The following is a 20,807-nucleotide window of genomic DNA, read 5'->3' on the forward strand; positions in this document are numbered from 1 at the left end:
CTCTGAACGCTTGGTTTCCAACATTTTTTTCTACTTTCAGCCTGAGCTGACGTCAGTTGGTGATGGATTTCTTTATACGGTCATCTGCTACATGCACAGCACAGGAGTTCACTGCACCACTAAACTAACATTATGGCATTTTGTCATTGTATTGTTGGTAGTCAGGCTGAGTCATTACTCCAATACATAGCCGAGCAAAGTAAAATATGTTGTTTACCTGTTGGAGGTGTGCTGGTCGTCTGCAGCTATTCATCAAACATCACCACCACTGTGGCTGCTTCCACTTGTACTGTTCCTCCCTGCATTATTTCTAACTGATCCGCTCAACAAACAGCTCCAAATATATATCCATATATTGTTATTTCGGCCGGTTTTCAGTGCCACAAACGAAGTTCTGCCAATTAAATTTTTAAAATTAAATTAACATTTTTCACTTCCTGTAAATTCTTCACGATAAAAATCCTTATTCAGTCATTTAAATGCTTTTAATTTGATGCAGAAAAACAGGACATGTTGGGTTTTCATCAGCGGTAACTTTACATGACTGATATGGCTGCCACTCAGCATCTTCCGGAAAGCTGGCCAATCAGAACAGACTGAACTGAAGGGCTGCATAAAGAGTCAGATAAATAAGGAGTTTTTTGAACTGTGAATCATGCAAAGCTACTCTAGTGGAGTCCAAAAATAAATGTGTAGAGCTGGAAATTAGCTTAATAGGTCATCTTTAAACACAAAAACAAAAAGAAGAGCCACTAGATGGCAGAAGGGTACTTTACAACAACAGCTTGAGTTAATCCTGTTGGCTTTTTTTGCACTTTGTAAACAGTCCCCCTGTACATTCGTCTCACAGCCAGCTGTACACAGAGACCAGTTATTTAGAGACATGTTATTTGTCCAGCTTGGAGGATGACTTGTTTTGATGAAAATTAGGTTTTAGCTTGCTGTCTACCTTACTATGGTAGGAAAGAGGCGTTTATGTTTTAAAAACGTTTCGCTCATGAGTTATTGATCCAGGAAGTTCTAATCTGTCAATATATTTCTAACTTTCCCAAATTGTGTAGTGTAGCCTACAAACTGTACTTTTTTCTGTCAATGATGCATTCATTGTTTACGCAACTCACATGAAGGTAAAATGTTGCCACAACGGTGACTTCAGGGAAGCGGGAGGATTTTCCAGTTCTGTTCTGTTTCTGCGTCATCTCCAACTCCAGAAATGGCCATGGTGTCTCAAAAAGTAACTGCAACTGCAGGCTACCGGTAACCTATGTTGTATTGTCTTTGACATGTTTTGACTTTTTTTTTTTTTTTTTTTCTTTCCTTCGGACACCCACCAGGCACGGGTGTGGGGAAAAAAAAAATACTGGGAGAATTGCAGATCCTGCTTTTGATTTCGAAGGTCACAATTGAACGCTCATTTCGATCGATTTTTGACTTAAAATTGAAATTATGACACCCCTAGTCAAAACCAATGTCACACTAGTGTTTCAAGAGTGATGAACTTCCACATTCACACAGACTACCTTCATCTGTCAACTATAATTAATCCACTGCTATCAGTGTCAGTGTAAATGTATTGGATTGGATGGATTCATCTATAGTTCTGCAGAAGAAATCTTATGGTAGGGGGGAAGAGATGCATTTTAAGTTTCTGGTGGGTTTGGAGTAAAGAACGTAGTGAGTCTGAGCAGGGACAGTCATTGAAGGAACAGTTTGACATATTGGGATAAACAGCTAGCCTGGCTATGTCCAAAAGGTAGCAAAACCACCTACCAGCACCTTTAAAGCTCACTAATTAACAAATTATATCTTGTCTGTTTAATTTGTACAAAAAACAAAGTTTTGGCCATCATTTCAATAAGTTATGGTAACATTGAACGAAAGCATGTTAATTCCTGATAAATGGCACTCAACATGGCATCATTGCTAGACCACTACCAGCACAAGAAATACAAGCAGTGAGATGATCAGACAGGTTGTAAACAAACCAACAGTTAAGCATAGCACTACTAGTGGTAACAAACTGCACAGGGTACCTTTAATGTTATATGTATAATGTTATTATAATTGTTAGAAACAATGGCTAAAAACATGCAAATAAGATCAAAGTTGTAATGCAACAGAGTCTCCTTTCACCTTTCACCGAGACAAAGTGAGTGTAGAGAGAGATAGACTGTGAATGGAACTGGCTGACCTGGATCTGCCCTTTCCTTCTTACATGCTCTTAATTTTCAGATACCAAACTTGCTTTAAGACTGCAACAACACACACACACACACACACACAGACACACACACACACACACACACACACACACAGTGTAACACTCACCCTGCCAGTAGAAGCTGCCAGGTCCACCCACCACCACTCTGTTGTTCTTCTGCACCACAATAAGAAACAGGGAAAAAGGGAGAATTTTATTACTTTTACTTCTTATTTGGCCCCCTGAGTCAGTACAGAACTAAGTCTTGTACCCAGAGGTGTTAGGGATTCACGGCTGACACCTCCACCTCTAAAACCACACACACAACCAAACACATGCACTGCTGACCAAGGATCACAAATCAAAGATGGATGGTTGGTCCACTGCCTTGGTCCATACTGAAATATCTCAAAGAGTGAATCCAAAAGATTGTTGTATTCCCCTGAATTTTCATCTATGCCACCATAATTAGCAAATGTTAACATGCTAACACACTAAACTACGATGGTGAATGTGGTAAACAATATACCTGCTAAACATCAGCATATTAGCATTTAGCTCAAAGCACATAGAGCTGCTAGCATGGCTGTAGACTAAGTTTTATTACATTTCTGTTTGTGTACAGATTAAACAAACAAGATAAAACATTACTGAGCTTCAAATGTGTTTATGTGTGTCTATATGAGCTTTATCACTGTAGTGGCTTGTGAGATACTAATGCAATCTAATCTAAATGCAAGTCAAGCAATGATCCCAGACTTAACAATAAACTCCAGGCCACTGTAGGTTCTACTCATAGTGGTGCAGCATAAAGTCCAAAATAATAGCAGATGTGAACAATGAGTTTCTGTGGGTTAGGATTGGTTACCTACCTTAAGGAAGTCGACACTGAAGCCAGCCTGGCAGAAGCCCTGCCCTTCTGGCGAATTGGCATCTGGACAAAGAAATAAAGCAGTGACATTACATCATATATATCAGGAAGAGAGGTAGACATGCCATGTGATAAATGAAAATCAAACTGTAATAGATGTAACTTCTCATTTTATATTTATTTATATTTATAAGCATTACATGATTATTATTTACCCTAAACTTGAAATGTTTATAAGTCAAAAGTGACTTTTTGAACACCACTACAATTTGTCCTTATTGGAAAAACCAAGTTTAGAAAACAAAACAAATCCTGTTTCCCGCCAAATCAGGATCCTGCTTTGGCTAGTTACTAGGTAAAAAAACGTCAGGGTGCATGTGATTGCTGGTAACTATAATTTTCCAATCACATTTCACCTTGAAGTGGAAGGGTTCTTTTATTGATAAAATAGTGACGACTTCTGCCAGATGTAAGTCCTGAAAAAGCTAACAGGAACAGCACTGGAAAGAAGGAATATTGTTGCTAGTGAAGAAAGCTGCAGGTGAAGAATGGAAGAGAATGGAGAGAGCTGTCTGGTGAGATTATAGATTTTAGCTGCAAGTTTTTGTGAGCTTGTGTGTTCCTCTCATATCAGTTTTTATTTAACAAGTAGCTATTCTTTTATTGGTTATTGGTCACTTCAATTTTTCCTCCTGCCCACACTGGCTGTGAAAAGATCACTTCCTACAATGATTCCAATGCAAGTAATGAGGGATCAAATCCACAGTCCTGTGCAAAAATACATCCCAAAGTTCAGACAGACTTGTAAAACTGCAAACCTATCCTTGACAGGCTGCTTAATATATCAGGTCAATTAAAGAGTAACTTGGAACCACCTGAAAATTGTGTTTTTGCTGACCTCCAGTACTTTAACTTGTTACCTTACTGCACTGATGTATAGGTTTACTCCAGTACAGCGTGACATCACTGTTGGGTATGGTCACAGTTGCCATTTGAATCAAGTCCATAGAAGCCTTAATGACAGGTCCAACAGAGCACACTTCTGACCACACCCAACCCCACCTATCAGTGATGATCAGAGTGGTCAGAGTGAAACACTGTTTTTCAGCCTGATGTTAAGTTAGTCCTTATACACAAGACACAACACGTTAAACCTAGAGAAGACAGACAGAGAGGACAGAGAGAAGAAAAGAACAGACTTGATCTGCAGGGTGAGTACTCCACCACTTTGTCTTCTTTCTTCAGGTAACATGTTCCCACCGGCTCTCGCTCAGAGACACCAAAGGTGGACCACTGGTACAGAGGAGCACAGGCCTGGAAAACACACACACTCAATAAACACCAGAGACCAGAGGAACAATCCTTTTGTCATAGAAGTACTAACATGAGGTAATTTTGAAAATCGTTTTGTTTAACTAGTCATTAATCATGACTAGTTAAACTACTGTCTGACAGCAAAGAATATAAGTCATAATTGTTGACTAGTCAATGAAATGTTTATGTCGACTGACCATTCCCCTCTTTGGATGTAAATCTAATTTACTGCTGTTTGTGGAATTTAGAAAGATTTCCTGGGACATCTGGTCACCTGATCAGGTGTTTTCAGCAGCCGAACTAGATAAGAAAGACCAAACAGTGCTCGAGTCACTCCCATCGTGTAGCCACGGTATACTTATTATCTAAACATAGCACAAAAAGTAAGGAAATTTGTGTTTTGTAGATTATTTCTTTGTTGCAACAATGCTTTTGGCAATAAATCTTATACCATTGGAAAGTCTGTTTATTTCCCTTTTAAAAGGTGCCACTTTTGTAAGGAACATGCATTTGTGGGATGAGCAGCAGAGCTGAGTATGTGGCTTGCGCCAATGAAAAATTTGCCAAATCTTCTCTGCCAATGCCAAACAGCTTATTCTGCCATTAACATTGTTTGGTGGTGGATTGGATGATTGAAGTTTGAAGAAACAAGACATATTGGCAATTTAACAATTTATTCATTTAACAAACAGGAGCCTCAGTAGCATGGGGAAGAACCATACACAGCCACAACAGCCTGGCACCTCCTCCTCATGCTGGTCACCAGCCTGGTCACACATTGCTGTGGGATGGAATCCCATTCTTCACCCAGCATTTGTCGCAAGTCAGCCAACATGGTTGTGTTGGTCACTCTGGCATGAACAGCATGCCCAAGCTGATCCCACAAATGTTCAATGGGGTTGAGGTCAGGACTGCTGGCAGGCCATTCCATCCTCTCCACTCCCAAATTCTGGAGGTAGTCTCTGATAAATCCCCCTCTGTGGGGGCGAGCGTTGTCATCTTGGAAGATAGGGTTCAGTCCCAGACTGTGGAGATATGAGATTGCCACTGGTTGCAGAATCTCATCTCGATATCTCTCTGTATTGAGATTGCCTCCAATGATGACAAGCCTCGTTTTTCCAGTGAGGGAGATGCCGCCCCACACCATCACACTGCCTCCACCAAAAGATGTGACTCTATCTGTGCAGCAATCAGCATAGCGTTCTCCGCGTCTTCTCCACACTTTGACCCTATGATCCAACTGCCGTAGGCAGAATCTGGACTCATCACTGAACATAACGTTCCTCCACATGTTCAGCTTCCAGTGCACATGTTGCCAACACCAGCGAAAACGAGCCTGACGGTGAAGGGCAGTCATGGCAGGCCTCCTGGCAGCCCTATGCTGCCAATCAGGCGCCTGATTGGCAGCATAGGGCACTTGGGGGCTTCTGGCACCTGGGGGTACCAGAAGCTTAAAACAAGAGTCAATAGCAACAGCAAAATAAGCTGTTTGGCATTGGCAGAGAAGATTTGGCAAATTTTTCATCAGCGCAAGCCACATACTCAGCTCTGCTGCTCATCCCACAAATGCATGTTCCTTACAAATGTGGCACCGTTTAAAGGGGAAATAAACAGTCTTTCCAACGGTATAAGATTTATTGCCAAGACGCATTGTTACAACAAAGAAATAATCTACCAAACACACATTTCCTTACTTTTTGTGCTATGTTTAAATTAAAACCAGAGGACTGACTGTTGTCAAGAATCACTGTAAATATGTTTTGTTTACTTTGTAATAGCTATTTAAAGCTAGAGCATTTTTGTTGAAACAAGAAAAATGGGTTTGACTTTGTTTTAAGTGACAGATGTGCCACCATGTTTAAACCCATTTAACTGTCCTCCAGTGAAGCTAAATATAATATTTTGAACTTGTCTGACCATTTGTTGAATAGCAACAAAACAGAGTCAAAGAAACACAATTTGAAGTGAATGCCTTATTTTGGTATTAAAATTTCAATAATGTTAATTTTATTTACTGCTCAAATATCTAATTTGCTGGGAATTTGCTGTAATAATGGACACCAGTAGTTTAAAAAATACTGTGATTTTGGACAAACATGCACTTTGGGTCCATTTCATTTTTTACTGATTAAATGAATATTGTCTCTGATAATCAATTTAAAAGAAAATTCCTTGAAATTTGCATCTATAATGTATGTGTGTGTGTGTGTGTGTGTGTGTGTGTGTGTGTGTGTGTGTGTGTGTGTTGTAGCGTTTCTTACCAGAATGTGTTCTCCATCAGATCGTACCGAGGCACCAAACCACTGCTTGGATTTAAACTCCATCTGAGCCCCCCCTGTATTCTTCCTGTCATCTGCAAGAAGGGAAAGCTTTTATCAAAGCATGCAAAGTCTTTCAGAATAAAATATAGTTCTAGTCTCTGTTCATCTCTTGTTTCAGGAACGCTTTCCTTTGTTTGCATATTGTCCTTTTTTTATTAGAACAATATTACAACACATGGTCACACATGTAAATCTAATTTAATTGTTTTTTGCTTGTTTTTTTTAAAAAAAAAAAAAATATGCAGAGAAGGGTGATTAGTTTTTGTCACCCTGAGTAGTGTTATTGCCATCAGGATTTGGCAGCTGAACATCAGAGGAAATCATGAGCAGACATTTTAGTTGATAAAAACTGTAACTATAAAGGAAGCAGCAGGGCGGGGTGAGGTGGGGTTTTACTTTTACTATATGACTTATCAAGTGTCATTTTGATCTTACACTTGGCCAGGGCAATTTTGCAATTCCACACTGACAAAGAGGAATGAGACAAAAATCTCCGACAGTATTGTCACACTTTATTAATGCTCAGAGCATGGTACACAGCATAGCATTAAGGTACTGTGGCGATCTTGCTACCTTCTGATGCACCATTTTAGCCTTGGCCTTTCTAAACACCTAACAGTTAGCAAAGTCTGTGCCAACACTCCAAAAGACTTTGTCTTTGATCATACACATTCCATGAATCCTCCTGGTGGATTGATAGTACCTTGGTATGTAATCAGGCTAAAGTTCTCTCAGTTAAAGATGACATGGTAAGATTCAGAATGATCAAACAGTGGAAATTAAACATGATTACATGTGCAGTGACTGTATTTAAACGTGCAATAAACATATTCACACTTGATTATATGGGTAATGTGTGTAATTTTCCTCACAACTTGAATAAGTGTAATATAGGTGCAAACTGTGAAATATTAGGTGTTTTATCTTTGACATCTCGAAAACGTACATCATGGAAAACAATTTAATCAGAAATTAATTAAGTAACTTAAGGGCACGAATAACTTATTTAAGGAATCAATTACTAACTAAATTAAGTAATTTCAGGAAACTAGTAGTTTCCCAAGAAAAAAGTTAGTTCTGTAACAGCTGAAGGAATTCAAGATTAAAGAGACAGACAAACACCGTTTTACAGAGGAAAAAGAAAACACAAACCCTGTAAACAATAATGAAGCCAAAAACGCAGTAATGCACCATGTATACAATGTACACGCAGTACCAGTCAAAAGTTTGGACACACTTTCTCATTCATGTGAATGGGAAGATGTGTCCAAAGATGATGGTAGTGTATACTGTCTTATGTATACATGTGTGTATGTATTTATTTATACTAATAAAGTGGTGTTAATGTGAGAAAGAGAGCCAGTAGCCGGCCCTGCTCTGCTCTGCTCTCAATCTGGAGCCAGCTGGCTGATGTTATGCAGAGTTCAATGCAGAAAACAGCTCAGTCATTGCTGAAATAAAAGGAGGAGCCCCACACAAATCTGACAAAAATGTTGATAAGAAGCAGATTAATATCTCGTTGGTGGATAATATTCACAGGCAGTGAGGAAATGTAGAGGGTGCTGTTTTCAAGTCTTTTGATTCTCACAGCTATTTTTGCTTGATATAATGGTATCAGTAGTATTTTGGTGCCCATCATCAGACATTGTGGATAAAGTATAAATGGGTAGTTTCCCCAATTCTGGCAATAAATTGGACATTTTTTCCCTAATCTCGAATAGTGGTGGCGAACCAGTTAGCCATGATGCCAAGTGTTTTGTGCCAGCTAGTTACCATCTTAACAGCACTATAACCGTGACAACACACTCTGTCTCTTTGTTGTTTGTCAATGGAGGACTTCACTCCTTAACCAGGGAATTGAGTTTATGTCCAAAGCAACATGATGACAAGCTAGACTGACAGTCTACAGTCACAATAGCAGTTCAGTGAGGCTGTAAACAAAAGAAATTGTTAGATAAAAGTTCAGGAATGTGTTTGGGGGATAATCATGCTCTAAGTTTTGGAAATACAGTTTCCGTTATACTTTGGGGGATGAAAACGGGAAGTAACTATTGTAACATTGCTATGGTTTTGGCAAGTTAGCTGAGACAGAAAACATTCATCAGGACAGAGAAGTTTTAGTCACAGAGGACTGATCAAAATATAGTGTGTCTGATTCATATTTATTTATTACTCTTCTGCTCACTTCACACAGCTAAAATAGAACAGAATCACACCGAGTCAGACGTAATACACACACACACACACACACAAGTATTCCAGTTAATTCTGATCTCCTGGTCCAGTAAAGCTTTGGCCAGCAAATCAACAACAAAGACTTCTATTGTGGGAGGAAAACACACACACACACACACGTACAGGGAGACATAACTAGGCCACTCACTAACAGCATTACAGCCAGAGGGTACAACATCAGTGCGTAGTCTTTGGTTTCAGTTCCTACAGAGAGCCTTGTTTAAAGGCATGTCAGCAGGGCAGACGCTTGCTGATCCGGCCAGTCGTAATGTCAGGCTGCAAATCAAATGCTGGTGAAAAGTAAACATCCTGTACAAACAGTCTACTTAAGATTTTGAGGCTATGCAAGACAAATTCACCTTTTATGGACATAACAGGCCTGAACAGTAAACAGCATAAAGGAGAGTATTCACATGTTGTTACTGTGAGATAACCTATGCCCCTCTCACATTTAAAACACAAATTATTTAGAACTGCAGTGCAGTTACACATACATCAAAGAGTGACCATCAGAGCAAGCAATGGAAAGATCTGACACAGTAAACAGAGCTCAAAGAAGACATGTGAATCTGAACCGATCAACAAAACAAAAATCAGACTGAACACTACTCAGCTAACAGCTGCAGTGTTTCCCCTATAATTATACAGGCCTGGCTTGCTGCCAGGCCATCAACGACCCCCACCAGGCCAAAAAAAATCTTTTTTTAATGCCAAAAATAACGCCAAATATCCATTCATTTGGAAATCAACAGCTTTTGGGAGTCTGTGCAGCGCTGTACAGAAACGTGAGTTAACCTCTGTGTCGTTGCCTGGGAATCCATTGGTACTGTAACTCCAGTGCATAATCAACTGCTGCCAGCTTGTAATGAGAAGCTGCTTTTGTCTACTTCTATCAGAAATCAAGGACCCTATGTTTCAAAAATGAGTAAAGGCAGGCAGAGCAACGGTGACGAGGGGGGGGACGTTTAGCAATCAGTCAATTACTAAAGGCCAATTCATGCTTTCTGTGTGGCTGCATGTTGGTCCACATAATGTAAATTTCATCATCCATCCATGTCTGTGAGGATTTGTACTGACATCTGCAGAGGGGTCACAATTTGTGACCACGCAGACTGTACACATAGCAAGCACACCAACTGCACAAAAGCAAACAGGAATGCCTGTCTCATCTACTGTATGTATGTGCCATATTCCTATTCTCATTAAGCTGTTGCTTTTCTTTTTTTGACCTTTTCTTGTTATTCTGCAACATACAGGAACTACTCAGCTGCATTCAGACTGACAACAGCCCTGTGTGAAACAATACAGGGGGCTGTGTTGGTGTGGGCATGTTGCTTAAAGTGCCAGTGAGATAACGAAATATGATCCAGCAAGTTAGAGTATAGATTATTGCGTTTAAAGACTGATCAGAAAAACATTGCACAGCAGTTTGTAATATTCATAAAATATTCATGTGGATTTTACAACTCTGGAAAACATGTGGAATGCATCTGTGTCCGTGGACCCCCAATGTTACAGCAGTATGTATGGTACCATGTGTGCGTCTGTGGTCTGCATGCAAGTCCATAGCTGTCCTCAGACACAGAAAACAGAGGTATGAATTGGCCTTAAAGGCCAATATGGTGCAATACGTAAGATTTGGCCACCCACATCAAACCATAATTATCACTCACTGAATATAGCCTAAAGCTTACTGTTTACAGTGAATCTGTGCTATAGTGTCATCAAGATATCAAAATGCAATGGAGACATTAGAGCCAGCAGTAAATTACCAAAGAGCTTCACAGATCAGTTCACCACATCATGTAGCTGAGATGACCAGCTATCTCAACCAGTCAGCAGCTACAACAGTGGCATCTCCTGACAACATTGCAGCAAATTTCCAAATAGGCATTATTTAGATAAACTGACCACATGGCGGGAATCTAAATGGTTACTTTCTCACCTGAAAAAATATTAAAACTTAATTAAGTGACAAACAGTCCTACAGCAAAACTTGCAACAGTTTTCAGCTGCTATTGCTGGCCGGTGGCTTGGTTGGGGCAGCACCACGGATGATGTATTTGGGCAGTGCTACTTCTTCCTCTCATGCTGGACTGAGAGCAGACTGGACGCCACAGTGACTCACTATCACCCTTGAGGTACAAAGTGGTATTACAAGATACCACGGGGCTACTGGTTATCATGCTAAATTCAATAGATATCGCTGCAACACAATATATATACGTCTTTAACATTTTTCAGTTATTTCTTCACATTCTGTTGATAATTTGTTGAATTTTGAATGTTTTAAAGTCCATGTAAAGGAAAATCAGAGAATTTAATTTAACATTATACATGTTAGAAAATAATTGCTGAAAACGTGAAAAGACTGAACTATGCAGTACTGAATTGTGGAGTTAGACTTAAACTGTTTTTCACCATTTCTGTGTTCAGGAATTTTTGGGCAGGCCTGAAATGGTGGCTCGATGACATAGAGGGGTTATTAGCATGACCCCTCTAGCAGCGACTGCCCGCGACTTCAGCTTCAGCACTGGTTATGCGGTTGGGACATCCATGGCCAGAGGGAGAGCGTTTTTTACGGGCAGCACTTCACCCAAAAGTGAGAGGCAATTGCTCCAAGAATGACAGCCACAATGAAGCTGCTTTTCAGCAGAGAAGTAAGTAACATTAAGTGCACTGAGCTCAACTGAAAAAAACAATTTAACATCGCGATGATCGGTGATGGATTACTTGTTAAGTCATCTTGTCGTCTTGTAAGTTACATTTTTATTGAAACAAGCCCACATTTACTTACAAAATATGTGCCAAATTAAACAGTGAGTCCTAATGTTACTTTATTTTTAAAAATCATCCATGTTGCTTGTCTTACACCTACAAACAAGGCCTATTTTGAATTGTGGATTTTTATAAAGGAGTTTGGTATGAGAGTTGTTAACTCGGAGGCTGTTCAGACACACCCCCAGTGTTTCAGAGCAGAAAATACTACTTATTTTTTCACAATTTTGAAACCTAATTTTATATACTTGAGGATTTTTTTTAAATCGTTCAAATTTGGCTAGGTGGTTAATTACACATTTTTCTGTGACATGACAAACTCTGCTTTACACACACTTTGAAGTTCTTGCCAAATCTTACATATTGCACCTTTAAAAGACAACAAGGGCATACAGCATCAGTATTATTGCTATGGTTACCTGCAGTTTAATACCAACAGAGATGTGAAATGGGAGGAGCCATTTCGGGTGCCCCTGGTTCTGAAAGTAAAAATTCTATTAATTTTTCCCATAAACTATTTTGGTGACTCAAGTTTGAGCTCTCCTATGGCTTGGATCAACGACTGAGTTAGAAAATATCTGGTTCTTTAGTAAAAAGTCAAAAGGTACAAGATTGTGTATATGAAAATTTCAGGGCAGAAGCTAAAGATTACAGTTTTGAGAAAACTGATTTTACAATCTACACTGTCAATTAGTTTACTTTTTCTTTCTGGGTCACTTTTGAGTGAATTCAGCAACTGTGGCTATTGTTAAAAAGTTTGCAATGAAGCATTTTGAATTCATTACACTCTGATTCGTGCCATCGGAATCTTCGGCAGCCAGTAAAAATGTTGAAATAATTGAAACGTTGCATTATCTGGGAGAGTCCTGAGTTTCTATATTCAGTAATATTGAGGAGGTCATTTAAAAAAATTTTGAAATAGGAACATTGAATAGAGAAAAGAACTTCCAGAACCAGCCGCCCCTCCCAACTCTATTGTACACTGATTGAGAATAGTGATTAAACTGTTCACTGAAAGTATATTTTAAGTATCCTGATATATCATTTTAAAGGACAATCCCAGTCAATTATATTCTGTGCAGATAGTAAAATGTTCAGATGCTGAAATCCAGAATCGACAACTGCAACAAAAGGTCTACATTTGTTCCAAAACTCACCTGCTAGAGTCCCTACAAGATAAGTTTGATCATATTACACCTGTGTACAAAGTCCTGTTGTCTTTGCGCTGGCTACCAACACAGAAATCCTCCTTCGTGACCTACAAGACCTTAAACGGATTGGCTCCCTTTTACATCTCCAGTCTTATTACTCTGAATACTCAATCATGCTCTTTACATTCCCTTGATGCTGATTTAACTGTTCCTTGATTTATTAAAAAAAACCTTTTGGCACTAAATCGCCACTAGAATTTAAAATAAAGTTCTGTGGGTTTGAAGTTACTTTCTTTTTTTTTCTTTTTTTAAATATATTTTGGGCATTTTGCTTTTGATAGTGGCAGTGAAGATGTCCCTTAAGTTTTATTTTTAGGGCCTTACTTTGAGATAGCCCAACACATCTAACCTAAATTTTCCATGATCATGTGATTTGTTGAAAGTGTTGGGGTACTGAACAAACTGCCTGAAAGGTTCAGTTCAAGGCTACAAAGTCTATTCTGCTGCATCTCTGAAAATGTTACAGAAGTACAAATGTGTGTGAGTTTACATGTGATAATGTCTGTTACATTTACACACAATTAAGTTAATGTTTAACATATCAGTATATGTCACCAGCCGCTAGTGCATGGTTATTCTCTGTATCTTGCTTGATTTTTTCACCCTTCTGTTTAGCTTTACTAAGAAACCAACAGTCTGACAGACTGTTGTGACTTGTCAGACAGGAAACAGAAACAGGAGACACATATCAGGAAATCACATACTATTTTCCAGGCAAAAATAAAACATGCCCTTCATTCCAGAAGATAATAGTTCTCATCTCCCAATACTCAAGTATTTCTCTGTAACCTTAAACATAACTAAATATGCAATAACAATCAAAATCACAGTTTAATAAATAATACCTGAGGTATTCTTCTTGTTCCTTTATTGTAATTTTGAGCTTCACTGTACAGAATGGACTTTACAGTGAAGTGGGAGATATTTTGTGTCCAGCAGTTCAACTTTTGAAAAGAACCATATTTGCATACTCAGAGATTCTGGATTTTTAATGAGGGAGAAGGAGAGTCAATTTTAATAATTTTTAATTGGGCAATTGAACTTTTTTGTGGAAAAAACAGACACAAATTGTTATTCAAAGCAGAGTATCTTTATAAGTCTTAAAACATGTTTGGAGAGGATCTTTCAGAGTTTAACACTTGGTTTAATCAGATGTGTTTGACAGTGGCCTGGCGATATACAATGAAAGCAAACCAAAGATTCTGATTGGCCCTATGTATGTTACATGTTACATCAACTCTTTCCAACTAAGTTTCGCCCAAAGAGCACTAACAGAAGTCTCTCATTTGAAATAACCAAAGCTGTTCTAATTTTGTCAGAAAATAGTGTGTTCATGTCAAAACAACTCATAGTAAGAAGCTGAATGAGACCTTTAAAATCATAACATTACTCTTAAAATGTAAACTATCTACACAAAGCAAGTCCAATATTTACTCTCTTTTAGTTCTGATTTTGCTCTCTACCAACTCCTGAGGGAAATATCTGGCTCTCTAGCTGCTAAGTGCTTGCTGTTTGGTGCTGAGCAGGTAGTGTACAATTTTAGAGCTTTTTTGCTGAAAACCGCTGCCTGCTGCTGCTGAAACGATGCTGATGAGAGCAGTGAGACTTAACCAAGACAGTAATGTTGCGGGCCGGAAAACCAAAAGAATGAGCTCAAACATGCTTAAACGCTCTGTAGCTACCAGCTACTGTAAAATGTGGTGCCAAAGCATTAGAAATAACATTTGTCTATATATTATTGCCCAAAGGCAGTCTAAACACAGCAACACCATCAATCCTGGAAAGTGCGTATGCTGCTGGTTTAAGAGGAGTGAAAACAATTCAAAGAAGCCAGTAGAAAGACACCTTTTCTGACAAATTTATTTGCATGGGAAAACACAATACTAACAAATAATAAATATCACTGTATATATATCTACAGTGATAGAGCGAAGACAAAGCAACCCACAGCTCCTGTGTCTCTTCATTGTTGTTCTTCCAACTAGAAACTATTACTATCACTGCCGGAAAGAGCTGTTTGCAGTATAGGCAAACACAGGGCAAGACACAGCTGTGCAACTACACAATCAGTCCACGGATGAGTCCACACACCTCCTGCTTCACTACACATTCCTGGATGTGCTCTGACATGAGAAAACAGCGGCAAGCTGAGCTTAATAATACACTGTTACTGCAAACTGTGAAAGCAAAACTTGCACGCTCTACTCAGAAATAAAATCAAGTAGCTTTCAGTGACCTCTGTGGTTAAATCAGTGTTCTTGCTTCTTAGTCACTCCTGCAAGCAATTTTTCTGTCTTTACGAGTTTTTGCAAAGCACTTTTTAAAATAATTAAAACTGAAAATCAAGTGATTACAACATAGATGATGTGAATAGTTACACTTCCTGTGTAACTGCCACAGTTATGAGTCTGAGACTGTAACTCCAGATGACTAGTTGCTCTCACCATCTCACAGTGAATTAATGGTCTCATCTAAGAGAGGAATAAACTGAAAAGAGACTGCACACTAGCCTGTGCTCTTAGTTTGTGTTTGTTGGCGAGGTGTTATCTCTTGCTACGAGAGGTGTAGCACTGGGAGGTGACAGGACAGAATGCAGATTCTTTTTTTTTGGCATTTATGCCTTTATTAGATAGTGGGCAGTGAAGAGGCAGACAGGAAACAAGGGGAGAGAGAGATGCAACAAAGGTCCCTGGCTGGAATCAAACCAGGAACTCTGCAGTTATGTAGCATGCGCAGCAACCATTAGGCAATCGGGGCACTCCCAGTATGCAGATTCTACTTTGTTCAGTCTGCTGCAAGCTAACATTGCAGCAGTGTGCAGACAGAGAACACAAACAGCAGGATCAGATGCATTAATGTGCACATTTTCTGCTGTCTGTGCTGAAACTTATTATTAAACTGGATTACTATCCTGTAGTTGGAGCATCTGGTGCTAACAGTCCATAGTGGGATAACCTGCTTTTTTTTTTTCTTTTTTTTTTTTTTTTACAGCCTTGCAGGGTGCAGGTCTTTTATTCTTGCTCAACTGCACATAAACTCTTTCTTGTGTTTCTTGTGATGTGTCATGTTGATTCGTTTCAGTTATTAACAAAGTTTACTCACACTGGGATAGACTATTAAGGTGAGGCTTGTTGGAGTTTTTTTGTTAAGTGTAGTGTGAACAAAAAATGGGCAATGTCTCTGCTTTCACCAGACCTAGCAGTTACATTGAAACCTACCACAAACTACAACTTTCTCCTTGTGAGAGTTTCACAGGACAAATGTGTAGCCTGGTTGGTGGAGATTTAGATTGTTTCAAACAACAGAGAGCTGCTGTGTCTGTAGAACCATTCAGTAACATTCTCAGTCAAAGTAAACTGTCTGATGAAATCTCTTTCCAAATGAAGGTTACTGTGACCCAGTAAACTGTCTTGTCTTTAGCTCCTCTCCCTACTTCAAAACACTTCACATGTTGTAGTTATGTCATTCATGGAGCATATCAGCTGTGGCATGGTTAAATTAAGGTATTATGGGGCCACAAGGCAAAAATTTGCTGTTGGGCCCCTACTGACCCACCCCTTCACTCCCACCCCCACCTTGTGCATTGTGTATGCACCCTGTCACCTTAGCACAGTATGCAGGGATGGAAACTTATCAGGGGTGAAAAAGGTGACCAAGATGTGAACCCCCTAGGGCAGTCTGGGGGCATTTCCCCCGGGAAGAAAGTTTTTTAGTATCAGCTTCAAAGTGTGAATTTACAGTGGATTTTAGCATGAGGATAAAGGGAGGAACTAGAATAATGTTATCTTACTGCTACAAAAGTAATGTAAGGGGGACATCAGTTCAGGGCACAGTCAAGAGAGTGCAGAGCATTGCCTTGAAAGAACATTGCACATACAATAAAAGTTCATCAAAGAAAACAAAAATCACAACACAACAACTGACAAATCAAATAGAAAACACAGCTTATGTCGTATTTTGGTAGAGAGAGAGCAAGAGAGAGAGACAGACAGAGACAGAGAGAGAGGGATTTAAGCAACAAAAAAAAAATCTTTTGACTGAATTCTTTTTCAAGCTGCAGCCAAGTCATACTCCCCATTTGCAATTTGTAAAGCTTGTTAAGAGCTTAAATTAGTCATATGTACTGTAGCTGTGTATCACCAAATCTGATTGTGTGAAAACATTTTGTATGAAAACCTTCAAATGTGTGAATGTGTACAAACATTTTGATCAAATTTATTCAAATGTTTGAATGTATAAAAAGATATCTGAACAAATAGATTTAATTTTTGAATCCATAAGGATTAATATTGAAACTCTAAATTGAACTTCTCATCTAGAGCACTGGCATGGATGTTTTCATATTTATCCAATACAATACAATGTGTTAAAGTTGGTGACACATTGTCCAGTAACATGAAGTGCACAATGGGTGTTCCACAAGGGTCAGTGTAAAGTCCCCTATTATTTAGCCTATATATTAATAATCTCCCTCAACAGTGTCAGGATGGAGAACTACAAATGTATGCAGATGATACCATTGTGCACACACATGCAAAAACAGCTGAGTTAGCTGTTGCTAAGCTAACAATTGCATTGGAAAGGATCACACATTGGCTTGATCAATCATGTCTGAGTCTAAATGTAAACAAGACAAAAGGTATGTTTTTCTCTAAAACTATGGTACAACCTCCTAACGCTGATATTTTCATGAAAAGTGAAAAAAAAAATTGATATAGTTACTGATTTTAAATATCTTGGTGTGACTCTGGATCCAAATTTGAACTTTAAGAAACATGTTCAAAAAACGCTTAAAACCATAAATTACAACTTAGCAAATTTTAGATATATTAGAAACTGTCTCTCTTTGGATGCAGCCAAAATATTTACGCATGCTATGATTCTTTCCCATATGTCTTATTGTATCACATGTTGGGGGCAGGCTGAAGAAACAGCCATAAAACCTCTTGAGTCCTTATACAAACAAACTCTAAAAACTCTACACAAAAAGCCAATGCATTTCCATCACTGTAAGGTACTGGAGAAATACAATTTACTGAGCTTTGACAATTTTAGATAATTCTCAAATTTGTGCCTAGTTTATAAAATTTGAAATGGTTTGACCCCTCCTCCACTATGTGACTGTGTACACTTGCTCAGTAAATTCTATTAGATCCTCAAGAATATCCTCTATACAAGATTGTACCATACCATTTCGTCACACTGCATTTGGGCAGTCAGCTTTCTCTGTGAAAGCCACAACTCAGTGGAATGCCCTACCTGATGATATGAAGAACTGTAGTTCCATCAATGCATTCAAGGCCAAAATAAAACATGTACTTAAGACCAATCAGCTATGTGACCACTGAGTCTATAGTCTAGTAGGAAGGTGGGGTCCCCATGCACCCGACTGATATATTTTTCTAACTTAGTTTTTTGTAATCCTCAAGGTGTCTAGTAAACAAATTTTCATGTTCCCAACGCGAAATATTGTCCCATGGGTCCGTTTTGCGGCCATCTTGGCGGCCATCTTGGCGGCCACATAGGAGTTCCGACAAAAATTGAAAATCGACATAACTTTTGAACCAGTCATCATGCAGAGACAAATGACCCCATTTTTCTATATAATTTTGGCATGAGGAATTGATTGAGATGGTTATTGTAATGATTTTAATAAGTTTGGTACATTAAAAATCAAAAAATAAGAAAAAATTTACACTCAAAATCTTGCAAAATAACTGTCTACATATGGGTGTTTCTGCAACACAGTGGTGAAATTTTGGATTTATGTTAAAATTTGTCAGATGGCACTTGATAAATATATACACAGTGTTATCACACATCTTGACATAAAAGATAATTACTAAATAATGTGATTTAATAAAATGTATGAAGAATTTTATGGGTCCAAACATCACTTTTGTTCATGTCCCACAACTGTGGTCTCAACGTTGAGATATGTTAAATGAGCTAACAATATGACATTATTTAAAATGAAATACTTTCATATAATATCACTTTAAACCTTATTAAAATTCTTTTTTTTTTGTTTAATAATTATTCGCATGATTTTTTTTCATCTAAATGCACCTGTCCCACACTTCTGAGTCCTTACCGCGACACTGAACAAATGCCATAGTAAAAGTTTTTTTCAAAACCAAATAAATCTAATTTCTATGGAAACTTCTGTTTCCATAGAAACAGAAGTTTCCATAGATACATAGATATAGACCAGAAGCAAGTGAGCACTCGGATGACAGTTTGGGCTAGATCAGAGGATCAAGAAAAACAAGGTAAAGATCATCTTTTCTTCTTAAGTATTTATTGTGTGTCCTTACCATACAGCTTAGTAATTGTATATTTTGAACTACATTTTAAAAATAAATTAATATTACTGTTGAATCACTGTTCATGTATATTAGATGCTAGGAGTCAAAGCTAACATAGCTGACCTTGCTACCTACCATTTATCTGCAATATTAGCAGTTATAGCAGTCAGGTACATATACAGGTTTCCCCATACATTTCTTTGTGGTGACCTGCTGTTATATCAACATTGACTGCCACATATTGATTTTATGTATATCCATATATCTATACATATCTACATCTATCTATCTATATCTATATATATCTATATATATATATTTACTATTTAAAATGGATAAATCTTATTTAATAGTAGAGCTGCATATGTGTGTGTGCACAGTGGAGTCAGCTAGTGCATATAATATGAATATAATGAATATAATTCTGTGGGAAACATTGATATATATATATACAAAACAATACGATCCATGCAAACTCTCAGTGATCTCTGTTTTCTTTTCTTTTTGTAGAATTCAGTGGAACTGGTAGTAGTTGATCATGCCCAAGTCAAAGAAACGCAAGAGAGATATTGGTGGTGTGTCAAAAGAACTGCCGCAGCCTCAACCTATAACTTGTATTTTACACGTAACTGGCATCGAACATCTCGAATTCACACCATTTAGTCAAGTTAAGGGGTCTGCCACTGACAAGCTGGCTCAGCTTCATAGCATTCGTGACAGACGTCTCATTGAACCTCTTGATTCACCTTATCGCATGGAGGATGTCTGTAATCACATTCCAGGGAGTCTTATTGTTGCAGATTTAGAAACAATTGGCTATCATCGAGGCTGCTATCAAAACTTTACAAAAAACCAAAAACGCTTGAAATGTAGTGTGACATCTAATGAAGCCTCAACATCACGCTCCCCTCGTAAATCACTATCATCCTCTGCCATGCAGCTGTTCCCTCCTGACTGCATCTTTTGTGGAAGGCTTGAAGTGAAAGTTTCAGGAAAGACTGAGCGATGCATCAAGTTCCCAGTATTTAAGGACAAGAATGGAGCATTGAAGGAGCCTACCTGGAGACAGATTGAGCCTCGAGCCCTAGCACTTGGGCTACACCGCTTACATCGCACAGTGCAAGGTGAGGACCTGTTTGCAAGAGAGGCCAATTTCCATCAGTCCTGCCGCAAGTCATTCAACCTCAAGTATGCCAATCATCTGCGAGATACAGCCCAAGCTACCAACCGTGTCACTGACACAGAGCAGAATCATAAGGCTGCTGCACATCTGAAGGCATTCACTGCTGTGCTTGATTTCATTCAAGAACTAGTCATTCGGCAGAACAAGGTTGTGCAGCTTGCATCATTGCGTCTTCTCTACACCCAAGAGCTGGAGAGAAATGGCTTCCCCAATCCCAAGTACAGAGGTGAGAAGCTGAAGGCCAAACTTGAGAACCACGATATTAATGAGCAGATCACCTTTGCCAGGGTCACTCCAGGTGACAAGGGTTTTATCACCTATAACCTGGTATACAGTGCCAGCATATCTGTAACAGATGCAGTGACCCATGCATATAAGCTGGGGTC

The 20,807-nt window shown here is 38.7% G+C and overlaps 1 protein-coding gene across 1 annotated transcript in view; it reads right to left on the reverse strand.

The window, feature by feature from the left end:
- itgav (integrin, alpha V) overlaps positions 1 to 20,807 on the reverse strand; it is an 89,892-nt gene that overhangs the window by 56,994 nt on the left and 12,091 nt on the right. The window contains exons 3-6 of the mRNA XM_042425689.1: positions 6,647 to 6,738; positions 4,271 to 4,385; positions 3,073 to 3,134; positions 2,329 to 2,377 (exon numbers count right to left, since the gene is read on the reverse strand). Coding sequence (XP_042281623.1) covers positions 2,329 to 2,377; positions 3,073 to 3,134; positions 4,271 to 4,385; positions 6,647 to 6,738 — 318 coding nt within the window. The remainder of the gene's footprint in view (positions 1 to 2,328; positions 2,378 to 3,072; positions 3,135 to 4,270; positions 4,386 to 6,646; positions 6,739 to 20,807) is intronic.

This window comes from Thunnus maccoyii, chromosome 11 (assembly GCF_910596095.1).
Source record: "Thunnus maccoyii chromosome 11, fThuMac1.1, whole genome shotgun sequence".
In the NCBI taxonomy this organism is placed as follows: domain Eukaryota; kingdom Metazoa; phylum Chordata; class Actinopteri; order Scombriformes; family Scombridae; genus Thunnus; species Thunnus maccoyii.